At 53.5% G+C, this 22,001-nt stretch overlaps 7 protein-coding genes across 7 annotated transcripts; 3 read left to right on the plus strand and 4 right to left on the minus strand.

Annotated features, from left to right (window-relative positions):
* Positions 1-23: 23 nt before the first annotated feature.
* On the minus strand, positions 24-927 carry PG998_009339 (uncharacterized protein; the record flags this gene model as incomplete). Its single annotated transcript, XM_066876155.1, has 3 exons — positions 24-96; positions 156-570; positions 636-927. The coding sequence occupies 3 exons, from the start codon at positions 925-927 to the stop codon at positions 24-26; spliced, it is 780 nt and encodes a 259-aa protein (XP_066728311.1).
* Positions 928-1,646: 719 nt separating this feature from the next.
* On the plus strand, positions 1,647-3,633 carry PG998_009340 (uncharacterized protein; the record flags this gene model as incomplete). Its single annotated transcript, XM_066876156.1, has 2 exons — positions 1,647-2,573; positions 2,614-3,633. Coding segments are annotated over 2 exons (1,947 nt in total), but the record flags the coding sequence as incomplete, so codon positions are not given.
* A 1,312-nt stretch (positions 3,634-4,945) lies between these two features.
* Positions 4,946-5,344, minus strand: PG998_009341 (uncharacterized protein; the record flags this gene model as incomplete). Its single annotated transcript, XM_066876157.1, has 1 exon — positions 4,946-5,344. One exon carries the CDS (start codon positions 5,342-5,344, stop codon positions 4,946-4,948), a length of 399 nt encoding a protein of 132 aa, XP_066728313.1.
* Positions 5,345-5,497: 153 nt separating this feature from the next.
* On the minus strand, positions 5,498-6,361 carry PG998_009342 (uncharacterized protein; the record flags this gene model as incomplete). Its single annotated transcript, XM_066876158.1, has 1 exon — positions 5,498-6,361. One exon carries the CDS (start codon positions 6,359-6,361, stop codon positions 5,498-5,500), a length of 864 nt encoding a protein of 287 aa, XP_066728314.1.
* A 4,632-nt stretch (positions 6,362-10,993) lies between these two features.
* On the minus strand, positions 10,994-13,655 carry PG998_009343 (5-methyltetrahydropteroyltriglutamate-homocysteine S-methyltransferase; the record flags this gene model as incomplete). The annotated part of the gene is made up of 3 exons (XM_066876159.1): positions 10,994-13,063; positions 13,124-13,302; positions 13,604-13,655. The coding sequence occupies 3 exons, from the start codon at positions 13,653-13,655 to the stop codon at positions 10,994-10,996; spliced, it is 2,301 nt and encodes a 766-aa protein (XP_066728315.1).
* A 1,693-nt stretch (positions 13,656-15,348) lies between these two features.
* Positions 15,349-18,638, plus strand: PG998_009344 (uncharacterized protein; the record flags this gene model as incomplete). Its single annotated transcript, XM_066876160.1, has 3 exons — positions 15,349-15,629; positions 15,685-16,043; positions 16,315-18,638. The coding sequence occupies 3 exons, from the start codon at positions 15,349-15,351 to the stop codon at positions 18,636-18,638; spliced, it is 2,964 nt and encodes a 987-aa protein (XP_066728316.1).
* Positions 18,639-19,238: 600 nt separating this feature from the next.
* PG998_009345 (vacuolar ATP synthase 98 KDA subunit) lies at positions 19,239-22,001 on the plus strand (the record flags this gene model as incomplete). The annotated part of the gene is made up of 4 exons (XM_066876161.1): positions 19,239-19,367; positions 19,424-19,502; positions 19,563-21,590; positions 21,649-22,001. The coding sequence occupies 4 exons, from the start codon at positions 19,239-19,241 to the stop codon at positions 21,999-22,001; spliced, it is 2,589 nt and encodes an 862-aa protein (XP_066728317.1).

Raw genomic sequence — 22,001 nt, forward strand, 5'->3', positions numbered from 1 at the left:
TACTGTCTTCCCGCATTCTCCATTTATCGGGGCACAGCTTGGCCAGTAGCGGCAGGGCGGGGTGCGCCACCCTGTTGTCCTGCCATGCGGTTTGACCTAGTAGACGTGTAAGCACACGCACGACTTGAAAACGTGGTTGACTGGGTTATACTTACATCATGGATCGGCTGACAAAGGAGAGAACAAGCATCAGCAACCAGCTGGGGACAACGTTGAAGAACCATAGGACGTAGCCGACCGGGAGCGACAGGTTGTTCTGGGCCCACCAGCCGTTGAAAGGGTGGAAGGTGCCCTCGTGCAGTGCGAAGGTCTTCTTGTATCCCTCAGAATGGCGCGCAACGATGTCATCGCTGGTAGTGGTAGTCAGGTTGAATCGCTTGACCCAGATGTCGATCGGTGCGGGCTCCGGGAGCATCTCGAAGACCCAGATGGTGCCGGTCGGGACGGACCAAGCGTTGCAGAGGACGGGCTCATGCTCGCAGTTGAGGTAGCCAGTGTGGGGGGCATTGGGCAGAAGAGCGAACTTGCCAGCCGTTTCGTTGAAGGCCTTCTCAATCTTGTCGCAGTGACCTAAAATCCGCATGAGTTAGCTTCTGCCTTGATTAACAGGTGTGCCCTAGAGTTGGAAAACTTACCGAAGCAAGTCTTGTTTCCACCAGTCACGAAGACCCAGTACTCCTCAGGGGTAGTACTGCCGGGCTTGACGTCGGCGTAAAGGTTCTCCCTCCAGTTGTTCAGGGTCAGGACATCCATCTTCATGGAGCCAATCTTGGCCTCGGCAGCACCGACGGGATCGGTCTTGCTGTGGCTTGGGATGTACGACTTGAACTTTCCGAGGTAGTTCTGGAACTGGGCTTGGTACTCGGGCACTTCGGCGCTTGCCAGGAGCGGCAAGGCCAGCACAGCCGAGGTCATGGAGAAACGCATCTTGACTGCAGTGTATAGCGAAGTGATAAGATCTGGGGTTGGTTCTAATCAAATCTGGATCAAAAGAAAGCTCTGATGGATTTTGGGGGAAGGGAGCTTTGACACGAGCAAAAGCTGGGGTTTTAGGCAAGTAAGCCAGATATGATGTAAGCGAAGTGGAGAAGGACGACGACACTTGCAGGCTGAGTTGATACCAACCGAATGGATCAAGAACCGAGAGATTTAGCTGCTGTATAAGGAGTCGCCTGATGCAGTCGTACAAGACGAAACTTGAGAGAATTTATAGACGCGAGAAAGTAATGAGACTGGCGACTGGGGAGCTGGGGAGCTGGGAAGTAACAGCACATAGGTCAGTCAGCTTAGACCCTGGGCTTTTTTTCCTTCGCAAAAGTACCCTAAGTGAGGATCCATCAACCATCCAGAAGCTCTCTCTTCCCCAACGATAACCTGCAAGCGGGGACAAAAATCCCCGACATCTGGTTGGCCGGACAAAGCAGCAGCCATCCCTGCACCAACTACTCCGTAATCAGTGGCTTGCTTTCCGGGTCACACACTAGCCACAACCTCTCGAACGCGCCCACCCAACCCGCGACAGCAAGCCTCGGGAGCTTTGTATTTTATTATTTATAACAGCCCCTTCAGTTGCACTTATGTGACATTCTCATGGTGAGATTCTCTTGGGTTTGCGCTCCCGAACCACTGCTGACCTTCTCCTCCAGGCGCCCGAGACTGCCAACCAGAAGCGCAAGCGCGGCAGAGGTGCAAACGCGTCTCTAGACAATGAAACCGCGTCGCAGACACAGTCGAGGTCGACAAACCAAGAAAGAACAGTTCAAACAGCCGGCACTGCTGAAGCCGCAGAGCCGGAGGAAGATGCGCGACCCAGAAAACGCGGTCGGCCGGCCAAGATAGCACAACAAGAACCAGAGCTAGAAGTCGCCCCTACAACATCCGAGCCGGTAGCACACGCCGCCCCGACGGCGAAGAGAAAGCGAGGACGACCATCACTTCAAAGTAGGGGAAATAACACCGAGAATCCTGAGGAGGCAACACCACAAACCAATGGGCAGTCCGGCTCAAGGACAGGTGGCCGAAAAGCGTCATCTCAACAGTCTGGACTGGATACTGCTACGAACGAACCAGAAACTGAGGCAGTACAAACACAACCAAAAAGACGAGGGCGACCGCCAAAGGCGACAAATTTACCAGCTGAACCAGAGGTCGAGGCTGATGAAGCAGATGACGAGAACGAGGGCAACTCAAGCCTCCTGAGGCGCAGTGGTCGCGAACGCCGAAAGCCAGGTAATAAAGCAAGGCAAGACCCAACCGGAACCCCTACAAACGAAGAAGAACCCGAGGTTGAGGAAGCTGAGCCTTCCCGCGATTTAGAGTGGGGAGGGCGCGAACGGCGCTCGCCTAGAGGTGCCAATAAAAAGTCACAAATTGTGGTTGAAGAACAAAACGAAGTTACAGAGGGACCACCGCAACGCAGGAAAGGAAGACCAAAGGGTCTGCCTGTCTTGGAGGATGTCCCTGATGGCTCTCCCGATCATGCCTCCACGCCCAGGCCTAGACCTAGAAAACGTGGTCGACCTTCCTTGCAATCACGGCAGGAACTTGTACTGGAAACAGCGGAAGTACCTGAAGTGAAACAGAAAAAGGCGTGGACGTACATCACCTACGCAGAAAAAGACTGAGCCTACTGCCAAACCACGGCGGCGGCGGCGGCGATCAAAAGAACAAGCTGAAGAAGAAGAAGAGGCGGAGGACGATCCCAATTCACCAGATGCCGAGGTAGCGGCACAGCCGAAGCGACAATCTGAGAAGCCCCGGGGAGACGTATCGGCACCGAAGAAACGAAAATCGAAACACGCAGCAGCGGCAGCAGCCCAAGCGGAGGAGCGGCCACTTTCCCCAGATCCCGTGGACGCCCCTTTCCGCCGACTGACCACGCGCACCCGACGTGTGCCTCGCGACATCATTGATAAGAAATGGACGCCCCTAGAGGCGACGTCCGTTTCCAGCATTAACGAACTGCTGAGCGCGGTATCCCGTCCGGTGCTGCTCCGCCTCAACAACCAGCAGCGCCACGCCCAAGCCACGGCGGCCCTGGACATCGTCCGGAAGAAACTGCGATCCAAGCTGTCCCGCGGCATGCCGTTCCCGCCGCCGTCGACGGGCGGTAAGCGCGAGGACGAGCTGCAGTTTGAGCGCACCGTCGACGGCATCCAGTCGCTCGAGGCCCAGCTGGATCCATTACTTCACAGCGTGGCGCTCCTCAAGCAAGAAAAGGAGCGGGCGCAGCGTGAGCTCGACCGCGACTACAAGACTCTCAACTTCCTGAGTGCCAACGCGCGCTCTGAGAACCGCGAGCGCCGCGACCGGCTCCGTAAGATGCACGTGTTGGTTCCGGAACCACCGCGGGACGAGAAGGAAAAGATGGCGAAGGCGGCGGCGGTCGGCGACCTGGTACCGCCTCGCGGGCCGGGCGCTGAACAAGGGGGCAAAGTGTTCGTTGCACTGGAAGAAGACGATGAGCTGAGGGGCTTGGCACACCAGATCGGCAATCACATGGAGAGCATGCGAAGCAACCTGCAGCAGGTCGAGGGGGTCGCTCCGGCTATTGCGCAGAGCAGGGCGGCGCTGAAGACGGTTCTGATGCCAAATTTGGATCAGGCAGCGTATGAGAAAGTTCTATTTGGATAAGAGAAAAGACAATTGTGTATTCGGCACCCAGGCTCTAGTCAGACAGGCTGCTACGGCGACAGGCTGGCCGTAAAGGGCAGGCACGTTTAGCCACCCCAAACGAGATGATGAAGAGAAAGGACTTGTTTACAGTGTAGGATTACTGTTGGATGAGATGGCGTCTATATACCAGTAGAAGAGCATAACGATTTCCATGAGCATTTCCCCGTGGGATAGTGGACAGTACAATCACTAATACAAACAAATCCCGATTACGTGGCTATGTAGGCAGAGACCTATACTACGACGTACGCCCGATACTCAACAGGGGCTACCTTCACAAGTCCACAACAGTATAAACTGCAGATAGCCCTCGATCAACGACATAAAATTAGTGGAAGGTGATCCTCGATACGTGCCGCCTAGCATAACCCGCATAGCATGATGGCATGGCCCCGCCGCGATTTGGATCTCCAATGTAATTCACGTAGGGTAGGAATGGCATCTATCCGAAACGGCGAGGCCTCTGTATGTATATTATACAAACAAAACAAGCATTTCAGGCCCGTTGTGTTTTATTTTAACCTTAACCTATTTACTTAGTTCGATTGTTTGTTTCTCCACGGTTCGTTCCTGCTGGCCAAGTCATGTCTCAGACAAAAAGCAGTTTGCGACTTGCAAGAAACGTCATTCGGGACGGGCCGCAACACTAAGAATTTCGGCGTTCACGCATGGGGACAAATTTGGCAGACAACACCAAGAAACTCTAGAATGACAAGCTTGACATCATTCAAGTATGATGATGTGACCATAGCCTTTAAAGAATAGCAGCGTACCGCCTACTTAGTTGAGCTAGATGCAAGTTATATTATACCTGTGCACCTATGCCGTGATGGACGCGGACATGGACGGGGACTACACGGAATGCAATGTAATAGCCTGGATTAAAGCAAGTCACGACAAACTAATACATATATCACCAAAGAGGGAGCGATTTTTTCGCACCGAAATCTCCATTTTGAAAGGTCTCCCTAAATACAAGAATTGAAAGTCTGCCGAGGCCTCCTCTGCGCAAGCACGAGAGATGAGAAGCCTCCCAAGCTAAGGTCCACACACTGCTGAGAATTATCGGTGCCTCGTGCTACTACTGCTGCCTCCCCCCTTATACCTGCCCAAAAGTGATATCATCGGTAAAACCCAAACAAATAAAATCTATAAGGATATTTTGTTTCATGAACTCGTCGTATGTTTGAGTGAATATACAACGCTATTGTCCGCTTATAATATCAAGAAGCCCCTCCTAAGGATGGAAAGGGTTTTGTAGGCCGACAGCTTAGTTCGGCTTGCCGTGAGTGAGGTAGCCGGTGCCGGTGGGCATGGCAACACCGCCGGTGGGCTTGGGGACGGTGCCGTTGGAGGCAGCGCCGGTGGGGTAGGGGACGACGGTGGCAGTCTGGGAGACAGTCACGTTCTCGTCCTCAGCCTCGCACTCGTCATCACCCTCAGCGGGCTTGTCGGAGCCGGTGGCAGGCTTGTCAGAGCCGGTGGCGGGCTTGTCAGAGCCGGTGGCGGGCTTGTCAGAGCCGGTGGCGGGCTTGTCAGAGCCGGTGGCGGGCTTGTCAGAGCCGGTGGCGGGCTTGTCAGAGCCGGTGGCGGGCTTCTGAGAGCCAGGAGCAGCGGGCTTATCGGCACCAGAGTTGGCGCTGGTGGCGGCAGCGGCAGGGGCAGTCATGTAGACGGTAGAGGCGGGAGCAGTGACAGTCACAGTGACGGCGGCGGGGCAGTTGTTGGCAGCAGCAGGGGCAGGGGCAGCAGGGCAGTTGCACTGGCCCTCACCACCAGCGGGGTTGTTGGTGGAGGGGTCTGGCCGCCGGGGGTCTTGCCATCAACGGTAGGGGAGGGGAGCGTTCTGGGTGGCAGTGGAGGACTTGGCAACAGTGACGGTGCGAGTGCCAGTAGAGGTGGAGGTCATGGTGGTGGTTCCCTCGGGGCCGGCAGGGCCAGCAGGGCCAGCAGGGCCGGAAGGCTTGGGAGCGGGGGCGACGGGGTAGCCACCGTTGTTCTCCTTACCAGGCTGTCCGTTGCCGGGCTTCTCGGTGCCAGGGACGGGCGAGTTGCCGCTGGTCTCCTTGGGGGCACCGGGGGCAGACTTGGTGATAGTGACCTTGGCGGTGTAGGTCGACTTGACGGTAGTGGTGATAACCGACTGGGCGGAGGAAGGACCAACGGTCATGGTGAGAACAGCGTCGGTGGTGCCGACGGAAGTAGACACGGACTCGCCGGGCTTGGGGGCGTTGCCAGTGGGACCAGTGGGAGCAGGGCCGGCGGGGGTAGGCACGGGGCCAGGGGCGCGGGTGGTGCCAACAATGTAACCACTGCTGTGGGCCTGGACGACCGACTTGGAGACGGACTCGGCAGCAGTGACGGGGCAGACAGTGGTGTACAGGTCAACAACGCTGGTCTGGACCTTGGTCACCAGGTCGGAGGCGGGCATGGAGCTCATGGCCGCGGTGTTGTTGCTGTTGGCGGGGCAGTTGGTCACAGTGGGAGCGCAGGAGATGACGGTGTGGTAGTTGGTCACAGCCACAGTCAGGGTAGTCTGGGCGGCGGCCACATCGGCCGAGGACGAAGTGACGGTGCTGTTGTCACGACGGTAGAACCGAGCGGGAGAGTGGAAGTGACGGGGGTGGTTGTACGCGGCGGAGGAGACGCCGGTAAGGAAGCCAAGAGCGACGGTGGTGGACTTCATGTTTGCGGTTTGGGGTTGCTATACTTTTGACTTTGGAGAGGTCTAAACGCAGTGATTTCGGTTGTCTGATCTCGAAAAGAGAGTGGTATTCGTTGCCGATGAATGAATGAGTGGTCGAACGAGCGAAAGTCGATTTCGCGATGACACAGTAACCGTGAGGAGGACAGGGAAACGTGTGTGGGTTGTTTGAATAGAAATGAATCTGCAGAACTAAGCGCAGAATACGACAGTAACCGACGACGGTGGGTTGAAAAGAGGGACTGGAGATAGACTCGGAAAAAGAGAGTAAGACACCTGAGGTGAGGAGAGAAAGAGGATCACGAACCGAGTGACGGGCGGGCAGGCGCCCTTTTTACTTGGTGTTGAGAGTCCTCTCTCTCTCGCTCTCGCTCGCCTTGGGCAGCACCCATGGCAATGCCATCCACACAATGCCACCAATACCATGCAGCTACCGCTAAACACCACACACCACACACACGGACACACCAGGCACAGGTAGACAGGATAGGCCCTTGGCATGAGAAACACCGCCTCCCCACTTGGAGCGGAACGGGCTTGGTCCATTAAGGACGTGAGGGCCTGGCACCGGCTCCACCGTCAAGGCCATAAAGCCATACAACACGAAAAAACAACAGCCAGAACAAACATGGGCCAGGGTTCGAACTTTCTAGGCCGAAGGCCCAGCAGGGATGATTGGATGATTGGGCCAAGGCCGTGGGGCGTGGGGCCTGCTCCTTCCCTGTCCCTCTCTCGGCGCGACAGATTATTCTGGGCAAAGCGAAGCCCCTGAGTGTGTTGCCGGCCCCTGTCCAAACCAATGCAGGTACAAGCAGATCGTGAGACACTTGAAAACCCGACAGGCCAATAGGGACACCGCACCCACCTAAGCGAGTCGAGACGGATGCAGTGTGTGCGCGCAAAAACATGGCCGAACTGTCAGCAAGACATCCTTTTTGGGTTTGCTTAGAATACCGTCCGTTATTACATCTGAACGTTAAAAATAAAAATCAGCGTCTCGGTCAGGGCAGCCAATACGCCCGCAATCAGAGCGCTCATTGGTTTCGCAGGGAGGGGTTGACTGCTGTCGAACTCAAACAGAGAGAGGGAGGGGGTCGATATGTAATTAGAATAAAGATCAGGTCCATCAACCTCGATCGATCGCTTCAATGGTGTTATTAGCCGCTGCGGCATATGAAGCTGTCGATCCCCTTGTGATGCCGACCGGCTGGGAAGAAGCTGGTCAGTTGTTCTATTAGTAGTGTGTGTATGTGTGTTTTCTGTGTCTATCTGCTGGCCACGTTGTGGTATCATCTTACTGGCTCTTGAGCCTGGCCGTCATCATAACGGGCATCGACAGGTCCGCCTGGATACCCCAAGTCATTGGGCGGTTTATTATATTATTATCACGAGTAAGGAGTAAGCAGGATGTCGTACCGGTACATGCGCTAAAGAAATTGATGGGCCCGTACAGCCATGATTGCCCAATCAGGCCCCCGCTTCGAGGCTATCTCCATTTGTACCGAATGACCGGCGTGTACAAGTACCGGCTTCCTCGGAGGCATCCTGCCTTAGCTCACCAACAACACCGCCAGTCAAGGCTCGAGAAAGGATCGTTCGGAAATGGAACACCAGGGAATTGTGAAACCAGGAAAAGAACTGCGTGCGCGCGCGCCTGCTGCAACACACGGTCGCATCATTCAGCTGCGAAAAAAGCAGGCTGTCGTCATTGCAACCCGGTGTGCCGTTGTGATACACCACCGACATACTCGACGCATATTCTACAAGCATGTCTGTCGCCGCTCTTCCGGCATCCATAAACATACAGACCGGGTATCCTGACCGCTGTCGTCCGTGAAGAGAACGCCGACGAAAACCTCGCTTCATTTCGTGTCTTGTTAATTTGAGTTCTCAGGTGGGCTGCGGGCATCCTTTCCAGGCACCAGCCAACAAACACGGACATGGCAGCAAGCGGGTATCAGCGAAAAGAAGGGATGGCTTGAACGACGGTAGCGATAGAATTTATTGAACGGACGAGTCAAGGAGACTTCTCACGTTTTTAACGTTCTACGGAAATAGATCACGTAATGTCAGGGGCTGTCGCACAATCTACAATCTCCAGCTGGAGGAGCAGGCTACAGGGCGTCCAAGATGGCCCGACGATGGCTTACATCGCTGAACGCCACCGACTCTCCTTAAAACATTAGCAAAAACGGTCGCAAGCATGAGCGGCAGGCGGTAGGCGGTAGGCGGTAGGCGGTCCGGTCGGCGCAAGGTGCGATCTCTCTTTCTCTCCCTCTCCCCACTCACTCACTCACTGCTAGACTGCCCACCCACGCTAGCGGCCTAGCAGGAATACCACCACCGCAAATTTCACACGACTGCAAATATCCATCCAATCCTACATTCCCCTCAAGTGGGCAGTGGATGTTGACTGCTGTTCCGCGGTGCGCGGCCACGGGTAGATGCTGCTAATGCTGCTAATTGAACTGCCATGGCACCAGTCTTCGAACTAGGGAGACGGGGCCTACACTAGACGACAATGTAAAAAAGAAGTTTGCACCGGACTCATGCCCGCCGGCTTGCGGAAAGACCAACGAACGCTTGACCCCTGAAGAGTGAGGGAATCAAGGAAGAACACCGGCATTGGAGTTCCGAATTCGAGACGTGATCAGCCCTCCCCCAAACCGACACTACGCACCCCAGGTCCCCCGACTACTGCCCCGACCTGGCAAGGCTGGTCCTGTAACTGAATTGTGTGATCGATCTTCCAGTACTGTGCCTGTAATCTGCCATCTCTCTTCCTCTTTGCGCCCACCACCCACTTAATACAGGCCGGCTTGCCAACGATAGAGTTGAGGCGGGTAGATCATGATTGCCCTTGCATCCTTAGCAGCCATCGCCCAATACAAGGTGATAGGGTGCTTGGGTGCAGAAAATGGGTGGCAGGTCGTGGTTGCAGCACTGCCCATGCCATCCCATGATCCCACTTCATCTCCGCCCAGGGCTACCGAGCAATTTACTCTTGAAGATGACATTACCCACAGCCCAGCGACAGGCGAGATGACCTGTCCTGTTGGGAACCTTGGGAGGGCCCAGAGAAACCGCTCCTTCTCGAACGTTGATCGACCAAGATGAGTGAATGGACGAGTGCCCACTCGGTTTCGAGATGCGTCACCCAAAGCAAGCCGAACCGGAAATAGTTTTCCCAGATCTCTACACGTACGCTCGTTTCGCAATGCAAATGCGTTGCGTTGCGCCGGAATCGAGTCACGCATTCGCTTCCGGGCGCGAGAGGAACAGAGCCCCTCTCGCGACCGCTAAAACAATCTGTCAGATTTTTGCCTTCCCGCGTTGCTGGGTTCGTCGGTCGGATGGTCCGACACTTGACTTTTCTGTCATCCCCAAAACATGGACATGCTCCTCTTGCAACGGGTTCTGCCATGCTGAGGCAGAGTCTGATCAATGCTTGCTACCACTTTTTCCTACCCTCCTTCCCAGTCCGCCAACCTGTCATCCAATCCAACATCATGCGAACTGCTCGGGTTCCAGACCATTGAAAACCCCCGACCCCAGGAACCGATAGCTCTGACCAGACGTCCTCGGCCAGTCCCCCAAACCTCATTCCAAGGAAAAAGGGGCCCTCGTAAGTTTCATCTGGCCGCTAACCCTCCCGGTGTTCGGCTCTCCGCTTGTAGCTCGGTCAGCCTAGCCTACTATAGCTTCTAGGCTTGACGTCTCTCGTTCTCTCTTCTTATCGCCCAGCCAGGGCCCCCATGTCCAAATCTGTCTCAGACTGATTGACGCTGCACCCTTCGCAGAGTAAGCAACCTCGCAACCTCATCAAAGACACTTTTGGCCCAACCGGTGTTCAATCTAGGCTAACGTCATTCATCTAGATATGTTGCATGGGAACAAAGACCCAAACACCCTGAAGTCTAGCGATATTATGATCGTGAAATTGTGTTGACGCCACTTACTTAAGTTTAGAGTATCTGAAATGAAGCAAGCTCCATGATCAATCTTATGTTGTCAATGCAAACCACGAAATTGGTGCGCCCGATCACGCATATTCGCAGAGGGTATGCAAAAACATCATTGTCGAAACTGGTTAACTTATCACTATCCGGAGATTATAGTTCAGTCACTCCAAGCAAATCCCCAAGTCAAGTCGTATATACAAGGAGGCACGCATATCACTGTCAGATTTGACCAAAAGTATGTTCGCCCACTTGATATTATTTCTCATTGCCCGGTTGAAGGGGGCAGCTTGCCTAATCTACATTGACGACATCATGTCGCTTCTTTCTCAAAAGAAGAATCAATCTCACTAAACGCCATGCTTTCCGGGTACCCGTTGAGGGACCTCCTGGTATCTTTCCCTTTCCTTTAGATGCTCACATTGTTGAATGCTCCCCATAACCCTTTGCCGTGATCCTGTAGAACTTTTTGGTGGTAATGATTCCACTGTAGAAACCAATCCGATAAACGCCGATGTTGAGATCGAAACGAATGCCCTGAACTTTGGGCACCGATTCATGTTCCACAGAAATGGCAAAAGAAAATCAACCGCTCAACCACGCGCCGGGTAGCTGTCGTACCCGGCTCCCCTCATCACTCAAGTGATGTATACATTTATTTAGCGTACTTAGTACGGAAGAACTTGGCCGCGTTGACCATGTTGACCAAGGCCTCCTTGGTCTCCTTCCATTGACGGGTCTTGAGACCACAGTCGGGGTCGATCCACAGCTGCTCGGGCTTGAGGTACTGCAACATCTCCTCGATACGGTCCTTGATCTCCTGCTCGCTGGGGATACGAGGAGAGTGGATGTCATAGACACCAGGTCCGATGTGACGGGGGTAAGCTGAGTCGACGAAAACGCCGAGCAGCTTAGCGTCAGACTTGCTGTTCTCGATGGACAGAACATCGGCATCAAGAGCAGCGATGGCGTGGAAGAAATCCTGGAATTCAGAGTAGCAGAAGTGGGAATGGATCTGAGTAGAGTCCTCAACGCCGACGGTAGAGAGACGGAAGGCCTTGACAGCCCAGTCAAGGTAAGCCTCACGCTCCTTGCCGGAACGGAGGGGCAGACCCTCACGAAGAGCAGGCTCGTCGACCTGGATGACGTCGACACCAGCTTTCTCGAGGTCGACGACCTCATCGCGAAGAGCCAGAGCCAGCTGCTCAGCCTGGACAGACTGGTGGACATCGTCACGAGGGAAAGACCATCGGAGGCAGGTGACGGGACCAGTCAACATGCCCTTCATGGGCTTCTTGGAGACGGAAACTGCGTACTTGGATTCCTTGACAGTCATGGGGGCAGGACGGGAAATGTCGCCGACAATGATCGGAGGTCGCACGCAGCGAGAGCCGTAGCTCTGCACCCAGGCGTAGGTTGTGAAAGCATAGCCGTCGAGACGCTCACCGAAGTACTGAACCATGTCGTTACGCTCAGGCTCACCGTGGACGTAGACATCCAGGTCAAGCTCATCCTGGATCTTGACGTTCATGTCGATCTCTTGCTCAATGAACTTGTCGTATTGTGCCTCAGTGATCTCACCCTTGGTGAACTTGTTACGCTGGAGACGGATCTCCTTGGTCTGGGGGAAGGAGCCGATGGTGGTGGTAGGGAACAGAGGAAGGTTAAGCTTCTTCTGCTGCTGGGCAATTCTGGTGGAGAACTCGGACTTGCGGTTGTAATCGGCCTCGGCAATCTTAGACTGGCGGTCCTTGACCTGGGGGTTGTTGGTTCGCTTAGAAGTAGCACGAGCGTTCATAGACTTGGCGTTAGCCTCAAGGGCTTCACGAACCGAGGCAGGGCCTTCGGTGACAGCCTTGGCAATGGTGGCAACCTCGACGACCTTTTCGCAAGCGAAAGAGAACCAGTCGGCAATTTCGGGGTCCAACTTCTTCTCGCTGGCCAGAGTGTGAGGGGTGTGAAGGAGAGAGCTGGAGGTGGCGACGATAACACGCTCCTTGCCGAGCTTCTGAATAGCCGACTCGACGGTCTCAATGGCGCGCTTGTAGTTGGTCTTCCAGATGTTACGGCCATCGACAACACCGGCAGAAAGGATAGTCTTGGAGCCAAGAGCACCAACGACAGTCTCTAGCTGCTCGGGGTTGCGGACGAGGTCCACGTGCACAGCGTAGATATCCTTGGGGAGGGCATCAAGGTTGTGGACAATATCACCGAAGTAGGTGGTGAAGACGAGCTTGGGGATCTTGTCACCCAGGCTAGCGAACTTCTCATATGTGGGCTTGAAAGCAGCCTTCACCTTGGGGGGAAGGTCGAAGACGAGGGAAGCCTCGTCCATCTGGACGGTCTCGGCACCGGCTTCCTTCAGCTTGGTGAGGAGCTCCTCGTAGACAGGGAGGAGCTTCTCCAGGAGGTCAATGGGGTCGACGCTCTGGCCACGGTCGGCCTTAGCCAAGTGCAAGAACGTTACAGGACCAACCAGAACGGGACGGGTGGTGATGCCAGCCTCCTTGGCCTCCTTGAACTCAACAACAGCCTTGGGGCTGGAGACCAGCTTGAAGGTCTGGTTATCTTGGAGTGTGGGCTTGACGTAGTGGTAGTTTGAGTCGAACCACTTCACCATCTCCAGACTGGGGACATCGACACCGCCCTTCTGGTGGCCACGGCCCATGGCGAAGTACTCATCGACGGGGTCGAGGTTGGAGGTGGTGTATCGCTCAGGGACAGCCTGTGAACCAGCGAGTTAGCATGTTGTTGCGGGATGGTGGTAAGATAGTAGTCGACTTACACCGAAGTCTTGAATTTGAGCCAGGACATGGTCGTACAGAGCGAAATCATTGCTGGGAATGATGTCGACACCAGCATCCTTCTGGATCTTCCAGTGGTTCAGTCGGAGTTCCTTGGCCTCCTTGAGGAGGTCAGCCTGCGAGAGGTTGCCAGCCCAGTATGCTTCTGTGGCTTTCTTCACTTTTCAATTGGTTAGCATCGGTTCCGGAATTCGGTCATAGTGCATCTCGAGAACTTGTTGTCCATTCCTGGCAACGAGTGATCAAGGGGCCGTCAACGAGTTCCCGTCGACTGAAAACCGTGGTTCTCGATGGAATAAACGTGAACTACAACAAGAATGACCACATCGTACCAATGTGTATGTTGTTGAACCCAGCCACTTGCCAAAGAGTAGCAGTCTGGACCCCGGGATTTCGAGACAAAAAGAGCCATCGGGATAAACACAACATGAAGCCGACAGTAACAAATTTAGTTTACTCACATTGTCTCATGGGTCCCTGACGAGGGAAACCGCAGACTGCTGATTGAACCATCTTGACGATAGTTATTCTTCTCTTCTGTGATGGTTGTGTTGTTTGGATTAGAACAGAGAAGAAGAGTGAAAAAGTGATGGGAAAGGGTCGTCGGGCTGGAAGCTTATGTAGGGGTTCAGCACGCTCAGCAGCTCAGGCGGGGTAGTTCAATTGCACTAGTTGCTCTTGGCCCCTCACTTTGTGCCCCTCCTCCATACTGTGCTTGCTAGTAGCACGTAAGGCGGTACCCAAGGTTGGAACTTGGACCACTAAATGGCCTAGACACCCCAGGGCTGGCTGGTTGGCTGGCCTGGACCCTGGGTCTTTCTCGAGTGACATTGACCAGCCCAAGTGCGATGGTTTTATATTCAATTATGAGAAGGCCTTGTGTTGTTACGTGATACAGTATCGTGTCAAACCATCGCCAATTGCCTCGCAATGCTGTCAGACTCGTCACCACCAATAGAAACCCTGAAGGGCGGCAACCAACAAATTTTCCATGGAAAGTCGCCGACAAAAAACAAAAGCACGCCGGCTGACGTTATTTACACTAGTCTCTGTTCCTCGTGCGGCATCGGAGTCAGTGGGCTTCAGATACCAGATACATACTTGAGAAATACACCGCCGGATGATCCCGGCAACTGGAGCTCTCCTGGATGGCTGGAGCCATCCTGCCATCCCGCCTGCAGGTTGCCCAGAAGCCAGACACCAGAGGATTGTGAATGCAGAAGATGTACCCGTCTACATGTCAGCTTCCAGCCACCTAGTGACGCCGAGTTTTCGGGCACTATTGCAGTTGCGTGATGATGATATCCTCCACCAAGAACGACGATCACCTGTGTAAGAATCCATTTTGCCATTGCTAGTCTGTAAAAGTATAGGCAAAGCCTCGACTACGTGTATATATGGTTGTTCGTTTTGGAGATGCTTGGTGGACTATTGAATGGCGATTTTCCAAAGAGACGACTGCAGAGAAAAAAAGCATGTACTGTATGGATGGTGGTTGAGAGCTTTGCGTCACCCTCGTGCCATATACAGTTTGTTCATTGGCTGGATGCAGACTAGCCGACCCATCCGAACCCTCCTCGTGTATCTTTACTATTGATCAGGTTCATTGCCCCCGATTGATGCCAAGTTATTGTATTTGTTTGAACACGTGTTGAGATGTACCTTATCGGCATCAGAGTTTGAAGAGAATTGCAGGCACAGAACGAAATTCGAAGGAATTTCGATATTTTTCGTATGAATTTGTGTGTCCATCCAATGAACTTGGAAGACGTGAGGGTGAGCAGTCCAAGTTGCGGCCTGTTGATGCAACACTTTGCCATTGGGTTATTGGAATAATTAACTACATGCTAGCTAAGGGGGCGTGGTGGCATTGCCTACTGGACTGCCACTGGCGAACATGATGTTCCAATGCTCGCATGGGCCTGCTGACAAGGCAGTTCCAGGAGGTTTGGACTTTCCTCGTAACGCTTGACGCTTGAACCTTGGGAAGGTAGAAGAAATGGAGAGGCGCGATGGAGAACAGCTAGAATGGCTGCGCAACGAGCAACATACCCGACAGCTGGCGGCGAATTTTGTGTATCGCCACAGCCAATTCAGCTTCGCTTCATCTCGAGTGTGACAACCCTTCTTGGAGATCCATGACTAGCTTATACAGCCTATCCCCTTGACATACATCGTTTTGCTTGGAGTTGGGTAGGGTGAGACTATGTCTCTACTCTGTTGCTGCCGTGATCGCAAACTACCGCCCTCGAACCCGCGAGCTTCGACGCCAGAGGCTGCATTGCCGGCACGACCTAACCCAGTCAAACTCTCGGGCGCCCCCTTTTCGGGTTCTTCGACTAAAGCCAAGGTCGTCGCTACTAATCCCCCAGAAGCACCTTCGCGAATCCGTACTCCCATGAAACACCCGGTCGTGGATCTCAGCATTCTCGAAGTCGAGGATTCTGACGATGGCAATGACGATGGTGATGATGGGGGGGCTCGGGAGTGCTAAACATTCCAGTTCAAGCACTCTAGAGGTGCTGAAGGCGAAATTTATCAGGCGGCTGTCCCAGGTCTCGGAAAACAGCAACGGCTCGAGACGTACTCGTACCCCATGTAGCGAAGGCGAGCTTGCCCGACGCGCTGAGTTGAAGCGCCTTAGGCAGAAAAGGATTAAGGAAGAGCTCAAGGAAGAACAAGAGGCCGAGGAGAAGGCCAAAACACGTGCTGATCGAGCTATTTCTGACCAGCTTGACACAGAGCTCTCTGGTGGTGGACCTCGCGATGCTATCGAGTGCAATCTCGCTGAGAGCGAAGGGCCCAAGCCGAACTATACTTTGCCCCGCGATCCTCCCAAGCATCCAAAGACGGAGAACGCGGTCAAACTAGCGAGGCGACGACGCAGCATCTCTGACGTAGGTTCGCATGACCGCCTTTCTTCAACCGGAGACAAATCGCTACGAGAATACAGATCATTGCCAGATATGCCCCAGTCACCTCGATTGCAGCCTGTCTATCTCCCAAGTATATACAGCTCCAACTCCATTGTTTCCTGGCGTTTGTCGAACAGTGACGGCAACTTCATTGGATCACTAAAGCAGTCAATGAATTCGACGTCTAGAGTTTCTATCAGAGAACCTATAAAAGAAAAAAGAATGCGAGTCAATTGCCGTCACTCCGAAATCCTTAGGTCGAAAACTTGTCTCATCCACTGATTCTAATGTCGAGCAAGAAAAGGCACTGGCACCAGGAACGAATGAGCAAAATATAAACGACGATAACGTTTTGGCCTCTTCAATACGCGGAACAGCCTCTGCTTCGTTCGATATGGGAAATAATGATTCAGTTCATACTACTAATGGTCGATCGTCTCCTCTCGATATATGGCTTCAAACACAGGGACTGGAATTGCCACGTTGTTCCACTTCGGATCTGGGTGCCAGCATGACGTGCCCCATAGATGACATCAAGTCAGACGCACCATCGTCCAATATCTACCATGGTCAGTCTTCAGGAATTCCATTACTGCAACCCAAAACCTCACATATCCGAGGACTTTTTATCGGTTTTGATACACCAGAGTCAGGTTCAACGACGCAAGAGGCGGCATCAGGGGTAGGTTCCAGCTTAGTGGCCAGCGACAAACGGCAGAATCGTGAAATTACTCGTGACAGCTCAGAAGAGGACCTTGGTATATATCTACGGAAATCGTTTTCCAGCCACTACACAGCACAGTCGAGCAACCCCAGATCACCGCGCCCTCCGCCTGCTACGATGACTCCGAACAGTGTAATGTATAGAGGAATATACATAACTCATCCAACCCCGGAAGTACCCGGAAGCTCTGGCCGGACAAGCAACAATGACGGATCCGACGCCAGTTCGTATAAAACAGCTCCAATAGAGTCTGCTAAATTGGTTCCTGTCACGGAGGTCAACATCGCATCTCTCCGCCGTCCCACCGACGAGACTATGTCTTCCATGTTGTCTGAGACAGAAAGCTTCAAGCAAAGGGAGGCCGAGCTGTTATCAGTAGCGAAGCGCTTCGCCGGGGTAGATGCTGGTCGCTATGAAGGAAACCATAATGTCAGCAAGTTTCGAGAGGAATTTGACATGCCTAAGAAAACGAAACCGGCGATACTCAAGAGACTACATATCCCAAAAATGACGAAGTCCAGTAGGAGGAAACGTAACAAGCCCGTACCTCCGCACCAAGACCGCCACCGGAACTGTGTGGCAGCGGCCCTTGATGCCAGCCAGACTGCCGCTGCTGGACCCAATGCTTCACTGGTACCTTCAAATGCCGCCAATCAAGCGCCTAGGAACCGAACGCACGGCATACCAGAGAGCGCTACAAATGTCTGGCAACGAGCGGTAAAACTGGAAGCCGATAGGCGAGAACTGCTAGGCAAGGACAAGGATACTTCTCATAGCTCTTCCAAGCCGGAATTTTCCCACGAGGAGAGACCCCTCTCGACCCCTGTAGGTATACATATGAACCGCCGTCCAAAATTCAAGACGGTGAGTTCTACCTCCGAGGTAGGTCTTCCCCTGAGATCATCGACGCCGCCTAAGTCCTGGGCAAGATGGCCTTCGCATACACGCCCAGCGCGAAATGGCCCAGCACAACAAAACGATAGCATACGACCTCAAGACTTCGCTGTAGCACAGAGCCATACAGGCGAGACTAGGTGTTCTACGGACCAGGACTCAGCCGCACCGACGGAACCCAAGGAACGATCCGATTCACTGTCGGGCAAGGTCACCAAAGCTATTCGGAAAAGCATAGCGAGGATAATGCCCAACGGAGATTACAACCTTAGTCCAGCACTAAGCTTTGCTGCCGGTTCAGCACAGAATGGTAAGCCAGGTGGCCACCTGGAATATCCAGAACTGGAGCTACTGCCAATGGCTGGCGGATATAAAGAACTTGAGGCGCTGGAAAGCCAAATAGAACACATCAAGAACCTCTCCGAAACCCGGTCGCCTCCTGTTACAAGCCCAAATCGTAGTCCAAGACTAACCTTGAGCCAGCGTCTCGCGGAAGAAGTCCACAGGTTCCAACATGGTGATAGGGCTAGAAGCCCGGACATCAACGATCATCTTAAGACACTGCCGCCACCCAGACTATCCACACCGGTAAGAATGCAGCTCACTCCTCGTGTGGTCTCGGAGGTGACGACCCATTACGAGACACCGAGATCCCACATGTCGTATGAGGATTGTGTTCCCAAACACATGCTTGACGACGATGGGTCCTCCAAGAGCGATGACTCGGGTAACGTGAAGAGATCATTGTCCAACGTCGAGCACAAAAACCTCGGTCAAGTGAAGTATGAGACATGGAGCGGCCGAACAAAGGCGGGACATGTACTGCGGAAGAGTACACATGAGTTCGGGGTGGAGTTGGAGAAATTGTTAGAAAGGGAACGGGATAAAGCATTGGATGTTGGAGCGAAGCGTGACGGTGCGAAGTCGCCAGGAGGAAGCAACCATGTCACAACCAATCCCTAGGAGAGACCCAGCAGCAGGCTCAAGGAAGCAATGTAATTAACTCAGTCTATGTACTATGGAGAGAGGGTCAGGAACAGCCTAGACGACTTGACTTGGACTATATTCACATTGCCAGGCCCAGACAAGCCATCGACTTACATATCTAGAGTAGACTAGAGTAGATACAAGGAGTCTATATACGTCCTCAACCCACTTTCTCTGAATTATTACTGACCTGGATGATCAACTGCAAGAGATTATTTCGATCAACGAATTCTTGATATACCCAGAAGCCAGTTGCGGACTCAAGTAGGTTTTTTGAGGATTGCGTCATAACTGGCCAGAAGTAATGCTTCTGATCGCCTGCCTATGCATAAGTGCAATCGACAACCAGCCACCAGCTTTCAGTTGCCTACACGTAGGTCAAGTGGAATTATGGAGCACATGTACTGAGGTTACTGCGCCACAATGTCAACATAGCCACAGGGTGAGTTCCAGCCACTTCCGGGGAAAGGCCGACGTAATCTGTTACTGCAGGTGCATGGTCATTCCGAGCTTCACCTTGGTTCAGATAGACTTCACATCTCGATAAACCGCGCGTACGGCTCCAAAGCTTCAACCATGGCGCCATCACAGACGTCCATGTTCCGCTCGGCGGACATGAGCATGGTGCAGCTGTACATATCCAATGAAATCGGCAGAGAGGTTGTAAACGCCTTGGGAGAGCTCGGGCTGGTCCAGTTTCGTGATGTACGTCGTCATCACCATCTAGCTACTGCTTGCCTCACGGCTAACGTTCATCACAGCTCAACGGCGAGGTCACCGCATTTCAACGCACCTACACTCAGGAGATTCGTCGCCTCGACAATGTTGAACGCCAGCTACGTAAGTAATCGATGGTCGCGCTCGGCGATGGCATGGCAAGCTAACGTAAACAAATACCAGGCTACTTCCATCACCAGATGGACAAATCCGCCATCCCCGTCCGCAAGCTAGACCTCGACGTCGAGACCCTTGCTGCGCCCAGCACCAACGAAATCGATGAATTGGCTGAACGCAGTCAAAGCCTGGAATCGCGCGTTCATCAACTGAACGAAAGCTACGAGACCTTGAAGAAACGGGAGGTTGAGTTGACCGAATGGCGCTGGGTTCTGCGCGAGGCTGGTGGGTTCTTCGACAGAGCACACGGCAATGTCGAGGAGATCCGAGCATCGACCGAGGACGACGATGCTCCCCTTCTGCAGGACGTTGAACACAACAACCAGGCCCCCGATGTCGAGCGCTCTTTCTCGGGCATGAACATCGGCTTTGTTGCTGGTGTCATTTCCCGTGATCGTATCGCAGCCTTTGAGCGTATCCTCTGGCGCACACTGCGTGGTAATCTCTACATGAACCAGTCTGAGATCCCCGAGCCTCTCGTCGATCCCACCACGAACGAGGCCATCAACAAGAATGTCTTCGTCATCTTCGCCCACGGCAAAGAGATTCTGGCCAAGATCCGAAAGATCTCCGAGTCGATGGGAGCTGAGATCTACAATGTTGACGAGAACAGCGATCTGCGCCGTGATCAGATTCACGAGGTCAACGCTCGCCTGAATGATGTGCAGAACGTGCTGAAGAACACTCAGCAGACCCTGGAGGCTGAGTTGACTCAGATCGCGCAGTCTTTATCTGCGTGGATGATTCTTGTGACCAAGGAGAAGGCTGCGTACCAGACGCTCAACTTATTCTCCTTCGACCGGCAGCGTCGTACATTGATTGCCGAAGGATGGTGCCCCAGTAACGATCTTCCTCTGATCCGCTCCACCCTCCAGGACGTCACCAACCGTGCTGGCCTCTCTGTCCCATCTATTATCAATGAGATTCGGACAAACAAGACACCTCCAACGTACCTCAAAACGAACAAGTTTACTGAAGCCTTCCAGACCATTATCAATGCTTACGGCACTGCTTCGTACCAAGAGGTCAACCCTGCCCTGCCGGCTATCGTTACATTCCCTTTCCTGTTTGCCGTCATGTTCGGTGACTTTGGACATGCTGTCATCATGCTGTGTGCGTCCCTGGCCATGATCTACTGGGAGCGCCCTCTGAAGAAGGTCACTTTCGAACTCTTTGCCATGATTTACTATGGCCGATACATCGCCCTTGTCATGGCGATCTTCTCCCTCTTCACCGGTCTTATCTATAACGATGTCTTCTCCCAAAGCTTCAGCTTCTTCGACAGTGCCTGGAAGTGGAAGGTGCCAGATGATTGGGAACAGGGAAAGGCCCTGACCGCCGAGCTCAGGGGCGACTACCGTTACCCATTTGGCCTCGATTGGAGATGGCACGGCGCCGAGAACGATCTTCTCTTCAGCAACAGCTACAAGATGAAGATGAGTATCATTCTTGGATGGTCACACATGACCTACTCTCTCATCCTCTCGCTGTTCAACGCTCGTCATTTCAAGAAGCCTATCGATATTTGGGGCAACTTCGTCCCTGGCATGATCTTCTTCCAGGCCATCTTCGGTTACCTTGTTGGTTGCATCATCTACAAGTGGTCCGTTGACTGGTATGCTGCCGGCCAGCAGCCCCCGGGTCTGCTGAACATGCTCATCTACATGTTCCTGAACCCTGGATACATTGACATACCCCTTTACAACATGGCTTGGCAGGCTGCCGTTCAGAAGTTCCTGCTCGGGTTGGCTTTCCTCCAGGTTCCCATTCTGCTCTTCCTGAAGCCATTCTATCTTCGATACGAACATAACCGTGCGCGCGCCAAGGGCTATCGTGGTATCGGCGAACCGTCGAGAGTGTCGGCTCTGGATGACGAGGACGGCGACGGTCATCTCACTGGAAATGGCCGCCCTAGCATGGACAGTGAGGATGGTGAAGGTGTTGCTATGATCGCCCAGGACCACGACGACGAGGAGGGCCACGAAGAGTTCGAATTCAGTGAGGTCATGATTCACCAAGTCATCCACACTATCGGTACGTCCCCCAACCTTTGAGATCCAGAAAAGAGAACTCACAGCTAACATGATGACAGAATTCTGCCTGAACTGCGTTTCGCACACGGCTTCCTACCTCCGTCTTTGGGCTCTCTCCCTGGCGCATCAGCAGCTCAGCAGCGTGCTCTGGACCATGACTCTAGGCCCCACTCTGTCTATGTCCGGACCCCTGGGTGTCGCTGCCATCGTTATCGGCTTTGGCGGTTGGTTCTTCCTGACCTGCGCTATTCTTATTGCCATGGAAGGCTGCTCAGCTATGTTGCATTCGCTTCGTCTGCAATGGGTTGAGGCCCAGTCCAAATATGCCGAGTTTGCCGGCCACATGTTCACTCCATTTTCCTTTGGTGCACTTTTGGAGGAAGACGAGGGACTAACCGAGTTTAAGGGTTAG

This window comes from Apiospora kogelbergensis (assembly GCF_038363985.1).
Source record: "Apiospora kogelbergensis strain CBS 113332 chromosome Unknown utg000006l_segment0_segment0, whole genome shotgun sequence".
In the NCBI taxonomy this organism is placed as follows: Eukaryota; Fungi; Ascomycota; class Sordariomycetes; order Amphisphaeriales; family Apiosporaceae; genus Apiospora; species Apiospora kogelbergensis.